The 19,138-nt window shown below is 39.9% G+C and overlaps 1 protein-coding gene across 5 annotated transcripts in view; it reads left to right on the forward strand.

The window, feature by feature from the left end:
• RNF40 (ring finger protein 40) overlaps window positions 1-19,138 on the forward strand; it is a 713,617-nt gene that overhangs the window by 98,508 nt on the left and 595,971 nt on the right. For all 5 annotated transcript variants that reach the window (XM_044086638.1, XM_044086641.1, XM_044086639.1 and 2 more), the window contains 2 exons: window positions 15,919-16,086; window positions 16,913-17,222. In XM_044086638.1, the coding sequence (XP_043942573.1) occupies window positions 15,919-16,086; window positions 16,913-17,222 (478 nt within the window). The remainder of the gene's footprint in view (window positions 1-15,918; window positions 16,087-16,912; window positions 17,223-19,138) is intronic.

A 19,138-nucleotide genomic window follows, 5' to 3' on the forward strand; every position in this document is an offset into this window, starting at 1 on the left:
TTTATTTTTCCCCTTCTAGGCCCCCTATATATCCTCATTGTAGCAAATCAAATAACATTCCCCACCACGTACTGTATAAGTAATATTCCATACTGAAAGCTGATAATTTCTTCCAATATTTTTAAGCTCAAAAGTAGCAGTTTTAAGTTGATGTAAATACATGTCAGCATAATCCTCCTCCCTTGCCAATAGCCCCTTACTACTACAAATGTCATTATTATTTTCTGTTGTAATTGGTATGAGTACTCCTTTTTTCCTTTGTCCATGATACTCTGCAGAATATCCATCCTGAAATCCTTTCTTTATCAAATTCACATACTCGTTTCTTTCCAAATGCGTCTCCTTTAGCATTATTTGCAATCTGCATTTCTTAATATAATTAAGTATTCTTTACTTTTTGTCTACTCGTGAGACCATTCACATTCCAAAATAATATGGAAAGTATTGTCATTTTGCCATTATAGTAAGAAGTAATTATTCCCACCTATTGCATACATATGGAAGTTTTTAAAATTTTAAAATGTCAGTTTCCAGCTTTGGTGGTGCATGCAATCATTAATGTTTGGCAGATAAAAAAAAATGGATAAGGGGGTAATCGACACTGGAACCTATGTCACATTTTACAAGACATTTTTTGAGATGTTTTATTAAAGGAGAACAGCATCCACAGACTCAAAAAAATATGTTTATTTCATCATGGTTTGGTGTTTCCTAGATTTTACCACCACTCTGGGAGTATTTACAGGTTTTTAAATATTTTTGTATGTAATTTCTGAGTCTGACCACATGGGGTCTAGCATCTTGAAATAATTCTGATTGTTTAGTCAACCTCTAGGTATCCCACAATGCAGTGCTTGTCTGTAAAAAAATGCGTCATTCCTAAAGTTCCTGTCACTGCATTGATATTACTTGCATGCTTTGCTATCTTTCAGTCAGTTCGTTTTAAGTAACATTTCATGCCGTTCAGTGACTACTTAAACACAAACAGTGCAAATGCCACAGAACAGACTTTCAAAGTGCTTTTTACTGCTGCTTCTTTTTAGAATGGTTAAATTTGCAGTCTTTTGTGAAGCCTGAATTGTACTGCTTTGACTCATCTCACACCCCCCTTCACACCTAACTTCTGTAGCTGTCAAAGTGCTGAGGGTAATTTGATCTGTTACCTGCTGTGATCGACAGCTCACAGCAGGAGACTTGACTCATGTTTCCTTTTTCTAGCCTTTACTTTTTCTGTTTGGGTAGGGGAAGGATTGGGGAGCTGTGACATCACAGCATGGATGGGTTTTTAGGACTGTCTTGATTATGTCAGTTTGGGGAGGGAATTGGCCAGAAAACTACCTGTCTTCATTGGCCTTGATGAATTGGAGATTGCAGAGAGCTTTTCCAGAGAGGGATAAAAGTTTTTTTGAAAGTGAAATCACCACAGTGCAGTAAGGTACTGTTCTAGTGGAGAGAAACAGTCGATTTAAAATATTTTAAATGCTGTGTTGTTTATTCATAGCAGGGACAGTAAATAGGGAGAAAAAGGACAGAGAAGTTGAGCATTTAATAATAGAATCCCATTGTCCTTTAAGACAAAACACACCCAGAACACCCCCAGCATCTGTTAACCTAGTACAAACTCACACAACTTTGTACATCTTCAAATACTGACGTTTAACCCTCCTTACAGGACCATACATGCCAAATAAACATCTAACACCAGCCCTAATTAACATGAAATTGAGGTTATCCATACTGAGACATGCTATTTATTGCCTATGTTTCTACTTACACTAATCAGTGGCTGTTTTTTTTATTTTTATTCCCTCCAGATATGAGAACTACTTGGATACTTTCAGAAATCTGTAACTTTTAGCCTTCAAGAAACCAGTGTTCTTTAATTGCCATGCTGTCAGCTTGCCTCAATGAAAAAAGTAACGGAAAAAAGAATGTAGTACTCTGTTGCAGCCTGAAAGATGAACTAAAACACTTGTTGCTAAAGGAAAACTCTTATGCCTGGTGTACAGTGAATAATCATTTTCCACAAATACTCCACTGTCTCCACCTTTTAATACTTTTGCCTTTTTGCCACTGTTTTGTCTTGGTCAACTCTTTCTGCTTTTAGGTTTGCATCTTTACAAATATGGGTATTGGCTGCTTTCTCATCGCCAAGTTTGGAGCATACCAATGGTATGCCCTTTCAGTTAATGGTTTCTGCTCTGGAATACCAGTCCAATTGCTTATTTGTGCCTTCATAAAATTAATACAGTCTGTTCCCTTCTAGTTTATGTGGTACAACAGCAAAATCTCAGATTTGACCTATGTGCTCTGTCCTCTAATTCTACCATTTTTTGAAACCTCTCCTGTTGAGCAGTCTCATACTCTGTCAGCCTTTAATTTGTTTTAACCTCTGACTTTTGCATTTTTATCAGCTTGTCTGAATATCTGTTTAAAGCTTCTTCCATTTTTCCAGCCTTTTATTTATTTATTTATTTATTTGCAGTTGGTTTACCAGGATAGTCCATTGGGCCAAGATGAACCCGTTTTCAAGGGAGTCCTGGGGAGAAAAGCTCCATTAACAAGGTTATATAGTTATACAAATGTAATAAAAGATTAGCAATCAAGTTATCAATACAATACAATTACACAGTTAGAGCATCACACTGGTGTTGACTGTTGCAGATGGTACTTTATATAGAAGTGATTCAGACTGCATTATATACAGAGTTAAAATGCAGTATTTACAGAATTGTGCAAATTACAGTTTGTAGATGGTACATACTATAAAGCGAGTCATATTGCAGTAATTGTAGAATTTTACAGAATTACTGTTTAAGGATATAGAATCAATGTATCTTTACAAGTGGTACTTACTGTAAAACATAAAACTTGTTTCAGTATGTCCACATTAAGAGTCTAAATTTCAAGTGACATTTCAGATGAGATTGCTAGGTAAGGCATACAAATTGATTGATTTGAGATTAGGAAGCTAGATAGAAGGATGCAAGTTACTACAATAGGAGAGGCAGATGCAGGGGAACTTATTAGTGGGAGGAGGAAGAAAATAAGGTAGTTTTGAAAATATGAGGGTGGATGGAAGAGCATTGAAATTATGAAGGGTGGGTGCAGGAGCATTCCCACTGCGTTAGTAGATGAGAGTAAAGATATTTTTTGAATGTAAAGTGGTTGAAGGTGGTACGAATAGCTGGAGGTAGGGAGTTCCAGAGACGTGCTAAACTATAAGATAGAAGTTTTTTTACCTGGGGGGCGTAATGGTATGTGTAGTTCAAGTAGGTTCTGGTTATTGGTTCTGAGTTGTCTGTTAGGAAGGTGCATTTTAAAGGTATTGGAAAGAGATGGACATAGCAAGGGTTTAAAGATGAGCTTGTGGGCAAGAGTGAGTTGAGAATATATGAGTTGGTTGTGTAGTTCTAACCATGCTAGTTTTTGGAGTGAAAAGCAATGGTGAGTAGATGCTTTGTGGCCATTAGCGAATTTGGCTATTTTATTGTAGCATGAGGAGAGTTGTGTTTTGAGGGAAGATTGTAAGTTAGTCAGGAGTGGGGCACCATACAGAAGAGAGGGAACAAGGAATGAGGAAGAGAGAGTTCTTTTTAGTGGTGGGTGTAAGGAAATGATTTTGTCGGTAGAGCATACCTAGTTTTTGATGAGTCTTTTTGATATTAAGTTGTATGTGGGAATGGAATTTCAGCTGACTGTCAATTTGAACCCCAAGTAACTTAGTCTCTGGCACCAATTCCAAGGATGTGTTGTTGTTACTGGTGATTAAGAAGGAGTTTGTGTTGGCAGAGATGTGTTTAGAGGGAGTAAAGGTTTTAGAGGCATTTAATGCTAGATGGTTTGTTTTCATCCATTGTTCAGTGATACAGAATGCATCTTGTGTGAGTTTTTGGAGTACTGAAATGGATGTGGCAGAGCAGGTAATGGTTGAATTGTCTGCATATTGAATAATATTTGAGAATGGTATAGAATTATGGAAGTCATTTATGAAGATGTTAAATAGTAGAGGACCCAATATGGAGCCTTGGGGGACCCCAGTTGGAGTACTTAGGAATGAGGAAGTGGCTTTTTTCCATTTAACAGCTTGAGATCTATTAGATAAGTAGCTAGAGAACCAGTTTAATGAGGAGGGACATAGGTTTTTTTTTCAGTCAGGCTTTTTTAATTTGAGCTGATATATTCCTGTTTTTTTTTTTATTTGAATCAGCTGTGAGCACATTTGATTTATTTTTCCCTTTACATTACCGTAAGCCATGTCTTGCAATAAAGCTGGAGCTTGAACTAATTTTTGCTAAACAGCTGCAGGTTTCTTCCCAGTTAGCGGCTTCTCTTCACCTTTTTCTAGTTGATTTTCTTTCAGGTTCTCATAGTTTCCTTTTCTTCTTTGCAGGCATCCAGGCAATGTATTTACTAGCCACTAACTGTATTTTACTTAAGCTGACGATATTGGTGGCTGTTTCTCAGTTTCTGTTTTCACACTGGGAGAGCCAAAGTTAAGCTGTTGATCAGTGTGCATCCATCTTGGAAGTCCCTCTTGGGATCATGAAATTGTTAGAGATGCTAACATTTGCTCCATTCGAACCAGCTCATCTGGGTGGTTTGAGTTTCTTAATATAAACATGGTTGGTTTGAGTTTCTTAATATAAACAGTTTTACTGGTTGCTTTGACCTCTGCAAGAAGAGTGTCTGAGTTGCAAGCTGTTATAGTGGGTCAGCTTCCCTTTTTTTCCACAGAGACAGTGTTCCCTTGAGAACTAATCCTTCTTTTATACCTTAAATTATCTCTAGCTAAACTATCCATCTCCCATACCTTGGCTGCCACGGTCAACTCTGGTGCCATCTTTTCAAAACAAAATCTTTCAGAACTTCTGATTGGTTGTTCATGTCTTCACAAGGTAAAACTAAGGGACAAGCTGTGTCAGAGCAGCTATTTCAATACAGTTGTCTCTGTTTCTTTTGTTATCCAGGTGGGGTCAAGGCAGATTCTACCAGGGCCTTGACTTTATCTATGGCTTTTTGGAAAGAGTTAGACTGGATGTAGTAATTTGGTTCTGTATACATTTACAAAGCACTACAAGCTGGGTTCCTTCTGCAGGTCAAGGTCAGGTTTTGCTAGGAGCATTCTCCAAGGGCTCATGGATCCTTCCCCTTCTGCATCCCAGTTATTCCAGGCTATGGTGATTTACCCATGTAGTTTAGGCTACTGCAGCAGTGATTAGTGTGAAGAACTTTGTACACTCATGTAAGTAAACTTACCTCCCAGTTATTCCAGGCTATGGTGATTTACCCATGTAGTTTAGGCTACTGCAGCAGTGATTAGTGTGAAGAACTTTGTACACTCATGTAAGTAAACTTACCTCCCAGTTATTCCAGGCTATGGTGATTACCCATGTAGTTTAGGCTACTGCAGCAGTGATTAGTGTGAAGAACTTTGTACACTCATGTAGGTAAACTTACCTCCCAGTTATTCCAGGCTATGGTGATTTACCCATGTAGTTTAGGCTACTGCAGCAGTGATTAGTGTGAAGAACTTTGTACACTCATGTAGGTAAACTTACCTCCCAGTTATTCCAGGCTATGGTGATTTACCCATGTAGTTTAGGCTACTGCAGCAGTGATTAGTGTGAAGAACTTTGTACACTCATGTAAGTAAATGTACCTTCCAGTTATTCCAGGCTATGGTGATTACCCATGTAGTTTAGGCTACTGCAGCAGTGATTAGTGTGAAGAACTTTGTACACTCATGTAAGTAAACTTACCTCCCAGTTATTCCAGGCTATGGTGATTTACCCATGTAGTTTAGGCTACTGCAGCAGTGATTAGTGTGAAGAACTTTGTACACTCATGTAAGTAAATGTACCTTCCAGTTATTCCAGGCTATGGTGATTTACCCATGTAGTTTAGGCTACTGCAGCAGTGATTAGTGTGAAGAACTTTGTACACTCATGTAAGTAAATGTACCTTCCAGTTATTCCAGGCTATGGTGATTTACCCATGTAGTTTAGGCTACTGCAGCAGTGATTAGTGTGAAGAACTTTGTACACTCATGTAAGTAAACTTACATCTCAGTTATTCCAGGCTATGGTGATTACCCATGTAGTTTAGGCTACTGCAGCAGTGATTAGTGTGAAGAACTTTGTACACTCATGTAAGTAAACTTACCTCCCAGTTATTCCAGGCTATGGTGATTTACCCATGTAGTTTAGGCTACTGCAGCAGTGATTAGTGTGAAGAACTTTGTACAGTCATGTAAGTAAACTTACCTCCCAGTTATTCCAGGCTATGGTGATTACCCATGTAGTTTAGGCTACTGCAGCAGTGATTAGTGTGAAGAACTTTGTACAATCATGTAAGTAAACTTACCTCCCAGTTATTCCAGGCTATGGTGATTTACCCATGTAGTTTAGGCTACTGCAGCAGTGATTAGTGTGAAGAACTTTGTACACTCATGTAAGTAAACTTACCTCCCAGTTATTCCAGGCTATGGTGATTACCCATGTAGTTTAGGCTACTGCAGCAGTGATTAGTGTGAAGAACTTTGTACACTCATGTAAGTAAACTTACCTCCCAGTTATTCCAGGCTATGGTGATTTACCCATGTAGTTTAGGCTACTGCAGCAGTGATTAGTGTGAAGAACTTTGTACACTCATGTAAGTAAACTTACATCTCAGTTATTCCAGGCTATGGTGATTACCCATGTAGTTTAGGCTACTGCAGCAGTGATTAGTGTGAAGAACTTTGTACAATCATGTAAGTAAACTTACCTCCCAGTTATTCCAGGCTATGGTGATTAACCCATGTAGTTTAGGCTACTGCAGCAGTGATTAGTGTGAAGAACTTTGTACAATCATGTAAGTAAACTTACCTCCCAGTTATTCCAGGCTATGGTGATTTACCCATGTAGTTTAGGCTACTGCAGCAGTGATTAGTGTGAAGAACTTTGTACACTCATGTAAGTAAACTTACATCCCAGTTATTCCAGGCTATGGTGATTTACCCATGTAGTTTAGGCTACTGCAGCAGTGATTAGTGTGAAGAACTTTGTACACTCATGTAAGTAAACTTACCTCCTTATTCCAGGCTATGGTGATTTACCCATGTAGTTTAGGCTACTGCAGCAGTGATTAGTGTGAAGAACTTTGTACGATCATGTAAGTAAACTTACCTCCCAGTTATTCCAGGCTATGGTGATTTACCCATGTAGTTTAGGCTACTGCAGCAGTGATTAGTGTGAAGAACTTTGTACAATCATGTAAGTAAACTTACCTCCCAGTTATTCCAGGCTATGGTGATTTACCCATGTAGTTTAGGCTACTGCAGCAGTGATTAGTGTGAAGAACTTTGTACACTCATGTAAGTAAACTTACCTCCCAGTTATTCCAGGCTATGGTGATTACCCATGTAGTTTAGGCTACTGCAGCAGTGATTAGTGTGAAGAACTTTGTACGATCATGTAAGTAAACTTACCTCCCAGTTATTCCAGGCTATGGTGATTTACCCATGTAGTTTAGGCTACTGCAGCAGTGATTAGTGTGAAGAACTTTGTACACTCATGTACTTCCCTGCCTCAATTCCTGTTTTGTGGTATGTTTTTATGCCAGGGTGTGGACATTTTTTGTTATTCCCAGCCATGTCCTGTCAAGGCTTAACCTACCTGTCTCAGTTGGCATGAAAGCTCTGAAGGGTTTGGTAGTACCTAAATGTGTCTTTGGTAAGGTCAGCTGGAGCTGACTAATGGTTTGAGTGCATGGAGTGTGCCTTGAAGTTGTGGAAGCTGTCCAACTGTTATATTCTGTTCAGGATATAACCCTATTTAGCTAAAACTGTTGCATCAGTGATCATTCGAATTTTTGTTATGGTAAGTTTGCTTACAATTTTACTTTCTTCTTTGGGCATGTAATTGCAATATATAGAATATGTATTTGAGTGATTAATTACTGGCATGTTGGCTTTTGTTTACTGGGAATGTCTCTCTGAGCAGCACACTTTTTTCAAAGGAGGCCCACAGAGATGAGCTTCATTATACTGACATCAAGGACATCATGTATATTGTTGTGTTATTCAGACATCCGTGACGCATTGTACTGACATCAAGGACATCATTATACATTGTTGTGTTATTCAGACATCTATGACACATTATACTGACATCGACATCATGTACATTGTTGCGTTATTCAGACATCCGTGACACATTATACTGACATCAAGGACATCATGTATATTGTTGTGTTATTCAGACATCCGTGACGCATTGTACTGACATCAAGGACATCATTATACATTGTTGTGTTATTCAGACATCTATGACACATTATACTGACATCGACATCATGTACATTGTTGCGTTATGCAGATATCTGTGACACATTATACTGACATCAAGGACATCATGTACATTGTTGCGTTATTCAGGCATCCGTGACACATTGTACTGACATCAAGGACATCATGTACATTGTTGCGTTATTCAGACATCCGTGACACATTATACTGACATCAAGGACATCATGTACATTGTTGTATTATTCAGACATCCGTGACATCAGTAACATTTTACAAACAGTTTTGGTTACAAATAACAGTTAAGTGTTGTATATGAATAAAACTGCATCTTTTAATACAGGGAGAAGTATATGTGGTGCAGTATCTTCAGCTTGTACAGATTACAGTGTGTCAGGTTTTATGTAAGAATATTTGTTACTGTAGGGACTTGTTGAAAATCTGTGGCATAAGAGGATGAAAAAAGAGTTAGAGCTGCCCAGAGAAAGAAGGAGGAGAGGAAATGCAAGGAAGATAAAGGAGGGTGTTGTGTTAATAGTGCATTACGTTTTGTGCAGCAGAGTGTTATGGCGTGTATTCTTATAGTTATATTAGTACTGGTTTAGCCAGTGGTGGTAAACATGCAGCACCTTTTAACTATCGGTTTTTGCTTCAGTTGGCAGTTAAAGTTTTTAAAGTTCTTAAGTGGCGCGGCATGGTTTTCTATCTGTTAGCAGTGCAGAGTGAATACAGGAACTATCCTACATTGTTGGGTTTAGTTATGGAGAGTAGAGATTTGACAGTGGCGTATAGAAGGCTCTTAGTAGTCTAAACGTGAGTAATGGACTGAAGAGATTTGAATGTTTAAGAGTTGGGCAGTAGTTTGAAAGTTATAATTAATTGTGAGTACAATAGATGGAGAGGAGTTAGAACAAGATAGATGCATAATGTGGAGTAGAAAAGAAGTGACGAGAGTTTGTCTATCCGAAATCAGTAAGGTAGTGTTTTACTGTGTAGACGCAGCCTAACGTTTCATGTGTCTTTATGGCTTGCTGAAGATGGAGATCAAATTTCAGGTGGTTGTCTATAATCACACCTAGTAATTTGGTATGGGATACCAGTTCTATATTGATCTTGTTGGATGATAGGATACTAAAGGTAGTGTCTTGGGAGGAGAGACACTTTGGGTTTAACAGTAGTAGTTTCATTTTTTTTTTTAATTTTTAATTCAAGAAGCGTTGAGTTGTTGAGCCAAGCTTATGTGGAGAGAGAATTTGTGGGAGTGTTTCCACACGGGTAGTGTCTTAGCTTGTACATATTATATTGGAGCTATTGGCATATTGTACTATGGTGGCCTCTTTGGCAGCTGAGTTTACATCATTTATAAGTAAGTTAAACAGTAGTGGTCCAATGATAGAGTGTTGTGGGACTCTGACAAATGTAGGAAGGAAGGAAGATAAATCATCTTGCAGTCTCACTGTTTGGAGCCTGTTAGTGATGTAACCACAAAACCAGATATGTGAGGAGGGTGACAGCCAATAGGAAGATAGTTTAGTTAGGAGAGTTTGGTTGTGTTGAATGCCTCGGATAAATCCAGAAATAGGGCTGAGTTTAGAAGATCTGAATTTCAATTGATTCATTATGTCTGTGAACCTTAGAAAGGTGGTAGTTTTACTGTGACTGGGTCTGAAACCATGGTGTGAGGGAGTAAGGAGGAGGTGAGATTTATAAAGTCTGTGAACCTTAGAAGGGTAGTTTTACTGTGACTGGGTTTGAAACCATGCTGTGAGGGAATGAGGAGGAGGTGAGATTCATTATGTCTGTGAACCTTAGAAGGGTAGTTGTTTTACTGTGACTGGGTTTGAAACCATGCTGTGAGGGAATGAGGAGGAGGTGAGATTCATTATGTCTGTGAACCTTAGAAGGGTAGTTGTTTTACTGTGACTGGGTCTAAAACCAAACTGTGAGGGAGCGAGTAGGAGGTGAGATTTATTACGTCTGTGAACCTTAGAAGGGTAGTTTTACTGTGACTGGGTCTGAAACCGAACTGTGAGGGAGCGAGGAGGGGGTGAGATTCATTATGTCTGTGAACCTTAGAAGGGTAGTTTTACTGTGACTGGGTCTGAAACCGAACTGTGAGGGAGCGAGGAGGAAGTGAGATTCATTATGTCAGTGAACCTTAGAAGGGTAGTTTTACTGTGATTGGGTCTGAAACCATGCTGTGAGGGAGCGAGGAGGAGGTGAGATTCATTATGTCTGTGAACCTTAGAAAGGTCGTTTTACTGTAACTGGGTCTGAAACCAAGCTGTGAGTGAGCACGGAGGAGATGAGAAGTAATATGTAGTAGAGAGTGAATTAATCACTGGAAGATTTTGGATAAGGGCAAGCGAATGGGGGCAGCTAAAGATATGTGGGCAGAGACCAAACAGAAGATAATACAAAAACGGGAAACAAAGTTTTGTTATAGGGGTACTAAGATACAAGCCATTAAAATGTTTAGTCCCTTTAGTGTTATACACATGTCAGGCGTACTTTTATCAACCGGAGAAGTTGTGGGCAGCAATTAAAAAAGAGTTGGAAGTATTTTATCTGGGAAGGGAAGACAGCAAGGGTCAAGTGGGATAAGCTGATTCTACCAGTAGAACAAGGGAGACTAGGATTACCTAATTTGAGGGGTATTTTACATCAACACAGTTAAGGCTGTTGTACATAGCACAAGCAGAAAACTATAATTCAAAGTGGAAAGGAATGATGCTGACAGAGGGAGGAAGCTCAAGAAATAAGGAGAGATTGGGATTTTAGATGCAGACTCTTAAGACCACCAACCAAAATCATACAGGACCGAAACACTAAAGGTGGAGGAGTGTCCATATTCACACCACCAGGCTAGTTGTCCAACACAATGCGTCTGAAATTCTCCAGGTGCAACTAGCACTAGGTAAGACTGCAATCCAAATTGTAGCTTGCTACAGATCACCCACCATGCCCCAAGATTCTCACTACACCTTTCTAAACATACTGGAAAATATTAAGACAGAACCAAACACCCTAGTACTGGGTGATTTTAACTACCCTGCCATTAACTGGGAAAACTACTCATGTACCAACACCTTTGCTCAACGATTCTTGGAATTCATAAATTCCAATGCCCTGGATCAACTAATCCATAGTCCCACCAGGGGCTACAATATCCTAGACCTGGTCACTGCCAACATGGGAAATCGATGCTCCACACCTATGGTCACTCCCTCATTAGTCAGGTCTGACCATAAGCTAATCACCCTTAACATCCACATCCCACCCCCACCCCCAGTAAGGAAACCTCCATAAAAAAACTTCTCCAAAGCCAACTTCATGCTACTCAAGTCAGAAGTGACAAACTTCATGACACCCATGCAAACGGGAACTGAAAGTTCGACTGCTGAATCCTACACTAAGGCACTGTACGAGCACATCCTCTCATGCATGAATCGTGCCATCCCAAATAGAACCAAGTTACTCTCCTCCAAAAAAAGGAAGCCAATCTGGTGGTCCCCTGCCATAAACAAACTTTACAACAAAAGGAAGAAACTGTTGCAGAAAAGAGGAAAATCCCTGGATGCAAAAACTCCCTTACCAGCCTCAGTAAGAAACTGAGATCCCTCATAAAATCCTCCAAAGCTAGTTACAAAAATAAAATTGCCAAAGATTCCAAAAACAACCACAAAACATTCTATAACTATGTCAAGAATCTAAATAGCAATGCTCAGATCTGCTCTGAGCTAAAACAGAATGGCATTAAATATACTGATCCCAAGGATATTGCCAATATCCTAGCAGATCGATTCAGTGCCAACTTCACCCCCCTCTCACCCCCTAAATGGCCCATCTCAATACCGGAAGATTGCCAAATTCCGATAATAATGGCCACACAGGTAAAACAATGCAATTTTCAAAGCTAAGAATACAGCATCCATGGGACCAGATGACATCCTGGGCTGTGTACTACATGAATTACAATATGAACTGGCACCTTACCTAAGTGTCATGTTTAATCATAGCCTCACCTCAGGTTTTGTGCCCACTGAGTGGCGCAGAGCTACAGTTGTCCCACTCCACAAGGGTGATCCACCTTGGATCCTGGAAACTACCGTCCCATCAGTCTGACAAGCCTCATTTGCAAGGCCATGGAACGTATTATTATGGAACTTATAAACAAAGACATTGGCAACCTTCAAACACTGGACCCCACCCAGTTTGGGTTCGTGAAGGGCCGATCTTGTCTCCTGAACCTGATTGACTTCTTCGAATCAGTCTCCAGAGCCATGGACAAAGGTAAGGTGGTCCATACAGCCTATCTAGACCTCGTCAAGGCCTTTGACACCATCCACCACTCTGAAAACATAGATAAACTTACTAAGCTGGGCATTAATCTCTACGTCACCCAATGGGTTGCCAACTGGCTTACTGACAGAACCCACACTGTAAAAGTAGCCAACTCCAAATCCAGCTCCAGACAAGTGGAGTACCTCAGGGTTCAGTCCTGGGACTGCTCTTGTTTGGCATCTACTTCTCTGTAGTACAGGCCAACACTAAGGGACTCTGGCTAACAAAGTTCGCAGATGACTGCAAACTGGGAGCCATTATTGAATCCCCAAATGATGTGGATACTCTACAAAAGGACCTTACAGAAACAGATGCTTGGTGCCAGAGCCATGGGCTCAAGCTCAGTGCCAAAAATTGTATAGTTATCCTCTTTGGGAAAAAACATGTACCCGTGAATTACCACATAGGTGGCAGTACACTAAACACCGAAAGTGTGATAAGAGACTTAGGGAAACAGGTGGGCAGTGGTCTCAACTTCGATAACCACATCGCCACAACAGTCAGGAAATCCCCCTATGTGGCACACCTCATCACTAAGGGCTTTTCATCCAGAAAAAAGGAGGTCATTGGCCCACTGTACTCATCCCTCATTAGACCTATTATAGAATGCAACACCCCATTTGGTATGTACCTCTCAAGACATCTGCAACAACTGGAAAGGCCGCAGAAATACCTCACTAAAAGAATCACAGGCCTAAAGCAGATGCCCTACGCTGACCACCTTAAAAAACTCCAGCTATTCTATGTCGCATATCATCTACTTAGAGGCGATCTCTGCTTAACATACAAGGCCACGTCAAACCCAGAGCTGCTGGACATGCTACACTTAAAGAAATCCCAATCCCTCAGAGCCACATGCTCCAGGGATCTAAACCTTCTCATCACAATAAACAAAACATGCCGGAGGGATAGGTTCCTGACCCAGAGACTCCCCAGACTCTGGAATAGACTGCCCATACATATCAAGCAGAGTGCCTCTTTGGCCCTCTTCAAAAGGAACCTTGACGATTGGATGGGAGAAAGGACATTCACCCCGGGAATCACGTCAGTCGCCCTGTTAGACAGGGGTCCAGGGAAGTAAATAGTGTGAGAAGAAATAGCCAGGGAATTGTTACGGCTAGGCTTGTATAGGCCCCAGGGCTGATATCCTAGTACCAATCTATGAACCTATATTCATAAAATAGCAGGGAGTATTCTAAGAACCAAACCAGTATGAGAATGGAGAAAAGAGATTTTGCCGATAGGGTTGACTGTGGTCAGGGATACAGATAATAGGCAAGAGGGGGCTGGAATTTATTAACTAAAACTGGCAGAGGAACCAAGGTATTGGGAGCAAATAACTAGAAAGGGAAAGGTAATAGAATGGGAAGGCCAAGAATTTATTTAGACTGCAGGTTAGAGATTGCCTTCCCTATCAAGGATTGATATCAGAGTATAGGCAATGAGAAAGAAGTAGGGGGCTTCTGAATGAAAGACCAGCACTGGTAAAGTTTTATAAAATCTAGAACAGAAGCTGCCATTAAAAAAGGAATAATTATTAAAGCATATAAGATATTGCATGATAGTTAAAAGAATCAATCAGAGGAGCTTAGAAAGGCTTAGGAAGAGATTGGATAAGCAATTCACAAAGAGACAATGGGGGAATATATCTATATCTCCCAAATATGCAACAAAGTGTAGAAGATTTATGGAGGTGTTTACATAGGTATTTTTATACCCAAAGTAGACTCCAAAGAATTTTCCTCAGGTGGTAGCAAATGTTGGAAGTGTGACGGGCAAGAAAGAGGTAACTGGGAGCATATTTTTTGGGAGTGTAGTGAGTTGGTAGACTTTAGGGATTCCCTGTAGACCACTTTGTTGGAGATGCTGGGTGAGCGGATTGAACTGACTGGGGAGATGATTTTTTTTTTTTAGTTATGCTACAGAATCGGAATTGCCTAGACATAGTAAAGCCTTGATGAGTCTAATTATGGTGGCTGCTAAAAAAGCAACAACTAGAAAATGGAAATCAAAGTCTAGACCAGCTATACTGGAAGTAGTGAATATAGTAACTGAGATAAAACAACTGGAATTGGGATCTTTAGAAAAGGGAAGGAGCAAACTATATGGGGAAAATGGGAATTGTGCGAACAATATATACAGAGCAGGAACAGGGTTTAAGAGGCAGGATTTGAATGAGCCATATAATATGTAACTGACAATGACTGGATGGTTTATAAGTGATGTATAATGTTTGCAACTACAGTTTCAATGGTGCCTGTGATGTAAACTGTTTGCAACTAAAATGGTATAATTTTGTATGTTTTTAATTTATATAAATGTAAGATTGCCTTTGTCATGTGAAAATTTAATAAAGATGTTTGGAGAGAAAAATGATTGGTCTATTGTTTGTGAGCTCGGTTGATGAGCCCCCCCCCCCCAACCTTATGGAAGGTTATTACATACAATTTTTTCCATAAGGTGAGGGCATATTTTTCTTGGATAGAGCGGTTATTAGTGTTGCATATTGTGTCTCTATTACATCTGCAGAGATATGAGATACGGAAGTGGTTGTTGTCTTTAGGGTGCATAAGTATTTTTTAATTGTAGTTGTCACTGGAGTGAGTGTGAAGGTCTGTTGTGGCTTTCAATGATTGGTGTGAGATGGCTGGATTTGTGATAGTTTTGTTTTGTAGGAGGAAGGTTACTGTATTTATATAATGCGAGTTAAACTGTGAAGCAATGCTTTGGGGGTTATTGGTTGGAGATGGGCTGGGTTGGGCTGATTTTCCAGGATTGAGTAATGCATTTATGGATTTCCAGAATTTTTTTTTATTGTTTGAAGTTTGGGATTTGCTATAATATGTATTTTTGTTCTATTTCATGCATTGTTTGCTATGGTTCCTTAACTGCCTGTATTGTTGCAGGGATGTTTTAGACAGGGTTTGTAGCCATGACTTCCTTTTTTTCCTCGTCTCTAAGTTGCGTTTTAGTTAACTAGGAGACTGGTTTGTTTAGAATATTTAGAACTATTTTATTACATGTGTTTTCTGCTTCATCAAGGCCTGTATATACCTGTATGGCTTAATGTTTGAAGTGGCTCTAGTTTTTGCCACTATTATATGGTTAATTTTGGTGTACTGCCTCTTAATAGATGGACCTGGCTTTCAGATATAATAATGAGAGAATGCTCAGTTCTGAAGTTTGAGAGCTGCGTTTCCTGCTTGTATAAAGAATTGTGTATTTTTTTTTTAAAGTTGAAGGTGTGATAAACGTAGTGGTTGTATTAACTGATTTCATATTTACAGGAAGAGATGGACCTCAAGGTACTCCAGTTTAAGAATAAGAAGCTGGCAGAACGTCTTGAGCAGAGACAAGCCATTGAGGATGAGCTGCGAGAGAGGATTGAGAAGCTGGAAAAACGTCAGGCCACTGATGATGCCACATTACATATCGTCAACCGCTACTGGAGTCTGGTTAGTATTGGAGTTGGTGTGCCAACTGTAACTCTTTCTATTAGCAAGTGACTGCAAAAAAAAAGCAGAGGCTGAATCCCTTTTTACCCAGCCCCATCTTTGATCTAAACACATAGACACCATAAAATATGAAAATATTTCCTTCTAATGAGACTGCAGTTTGAAGTTAGCTATGTTGGTAAAGAAACAAAACATGTTCTGCATTGTTTTCATGCAGTGGATATATATATATTTTTTAGTTGTACTAATGCTGTAATCTATTATTTTTCCACAACAGACTTTTCAGTTCAACACTCAACAATGAATATAACTTTTGACAGATAACTAATTACATTTTAAGATCCTTATTGAAATTTGTATATTCAGCCTGGCACTCTTGGACAATATTTAATTTCTTTACATCTCTTCATTCCCAGTTTCTAAGTTCGTTCTTTAAACACTTCAGTGAACTCAGTCTGTGCTTGCCAGACAGATTTTTTCCTGGTCCCCATAACTGTCTTGTTCCTGATGTCCTGCTGTCCCTTACTAATGCCTTTTCTTGTAAGCAGGCACTTCTTGACTTTTATTCTTAATCATTCCCCAATTGGTTTATCATGTAGAGAGTTTGATCATTTTTCTACTTTTTGCATTGTGATCAGAGGCCTAGTCGGACTTTCAATCAGTCTCAGATGTATATTGCACTGTCATGGATTCCCACCATCTTTTTGTTTTTCATTCTAAGTGAATCCAAGCACTACCTTTTACCACCTTTTATCTTCCACTTTCATAAATGTGGTGCCCTCATCATAGGATATAGTTGTAATCTATTTTGTCGTTCCTTTCATAGCTGGATGAAGATGTGCAGGTTTTGCTGCAGCGATACGATGCTTCTGCAACACCCCTATCACAGCCTGTTGTCCAACTGGAAATGAAGACTGATATAGAGTTAATGGAGGTTGAGCATCAACAGCAGTCGCAGCTACTGCCACCACCTCCACTGCCACCAACACTACCGCTGCTACCACCTCCATTGCCACCAGCACTACCACTGCCACCACCTCTACCACCACCGCCACCACCACCCCCACCACCACTGGCTGAGCCCCAAGTTGAGGAACCAAAGACTGAGGAAAAGCCTGATGAGAGTGAGCCAAAAGGTAAGTGGACTGATAAACTGCTGGTACTCAGGAGGACAGGGGTTTCCAATGAAGAGGCATGTGTATTTGGGCTGACTGGGTAGGAAGGAGTGCACTGATATGAAATCGGGAATGTTTTGATTAGAGTTGACATACTTTGTTTAAACCCTCTAGTGAGAAGGTCCGTACTTTTAATGAAGAGTGTGTGTGTGTGTGTGTTCCTTCTGTGACATAAAAAAAAGTCTTACTTGGCAGGGGTGGGTGACTGAGCAGCCATTGTCCAGTGCTGCCATCTTGGTGGAGATTTTGGAAAGTCACACTGCTGAGGTTCATTTTTCTCCAGTGGCTGAACTGTGTGTATAGATTTGCCATGGTTTAGGTGTAGTCTGTGGGCGAGACCTTTATGTGGAACTCTTAGTCACTCCAAAGTCATACTGTCCAGAGGTAGCTCTAGTGTGCTCTGACACATCTCTGGGTTTCACCTGGCCTTTACGCTCACTGGTAAGAACAAGCATCTCTGTGTATTGCTTTTAATTTTAGTTAGAAATATCCATCAGACTTGACACACATTGAAAGGTGTCCACTGCCTTATTTCCTGTTACATAGATTGACAATTGACACACATTGAAAGGTGCCTACTACCTTATTTCCTGTTATATAGTTTGAGTAATTGACACACATTGAAAGGTGCCCACTACCTTATTTCCTGTTACGTACATCGAGTGATTGACACACATTGAAAGGTGCCCACTACCTTATTTCCTGTTACATAGATTGACTAATTGACACACACTGAAAGGTGCCCACTGCTTTATTTCCTGTTACATAGATTAACTAATTGACACACACTGAAAGGTGCCCACTGCCTTATTTCCTGTTACATAGATTGATTAATTGACACACATTGAAAGGTGCCCACTGCCTTATTTCCTGTTACATAGATCGAGTAATTGACACACATTGAAAGGTGTCCACTAAGTTATTTCCTGTTACATAGAGCGAGTAATTGACACACATTGAAAGGTGCCCACTACCTTATTTCATGTTACATAGATCGAGTAATTGACACACATTGAAAGGTGCCCACTGCCTTATTTCATGTTACATAGATCGAGTAATTGACACACATTGAAAGGTGCCCACTGCCTTATTTCCTGTTACATAGATCGAGTAATTGACACACATTGAAAGGTGCCCACTAACTTATTTCCTGTTAACATAGAGTAATTGACACGCATTGAAAGGTGCCCACTGCCTTACTTCCTGTTACGTAGAGTGAGTAATTGACACACATTGAAAGGTGCCCACTACCTTATTTCTTGTTAAATAGATTGAGTAATTGTCACACATTGAAAGGTGCCCACTACCTTATTTCCTGTTGCATAGATTGAGTAATTGACACACTTGTTGTGATCCTTTTCAGGTTTCTTTCCCTTTTAAAACCACATCCAGCCATTGTTTTCAGTCTTTCCATTTCTTTGAGTATTGAGAGGGAGGTCCTGATCTGGGCTGGATTTTGCTGTTTCCTGTGGGTTCTTCTGCTTGGGTTTGCTGACGGGGTGCTCTGTATATGGTTTCTGTTGACTCTGCTTTTGACACTATGCCATAATAAGGAATGCTTAACACAGGTTGAGCTTCATAAGTGTTTACTGACATCAAAGCAAAAGGAATGCTTAACACAGGTTGAGCTTCATAAGTGTTTACTGATATCAAAGCAAAAGACATCTAGTACAGTTAGAGGCAGCATTCATACCATAAACCGAAACCTTGCTTCTCTAAATACAGCAACCAGTCTGAATTCATGTCGCCTCTAAATAGCCTTTCCTGACACCTTCTACCTACTGACCTTTGTCTCTTCCATGCCCATACATGATAGTAATCACCAGTGTGGAGAGGTCATTGCAAAGATGTAGGCATTCTTGGAGAACATTGGTCCA

Source organism: Protopterus annectens, chromosome 10.part0 (genome assembly GCF_019279795.1).
Source record: "Protopterus annectens isolate FY-2018-M chromosome 10.part0, PAN1.0, whole genome shotgun sequence".
Taxonomy (NCBI): Eukaryota; Metazoa; Chordata; order Ceratodontiformes; family Protopteridae; genus Protopterus; species Protopterus annectens.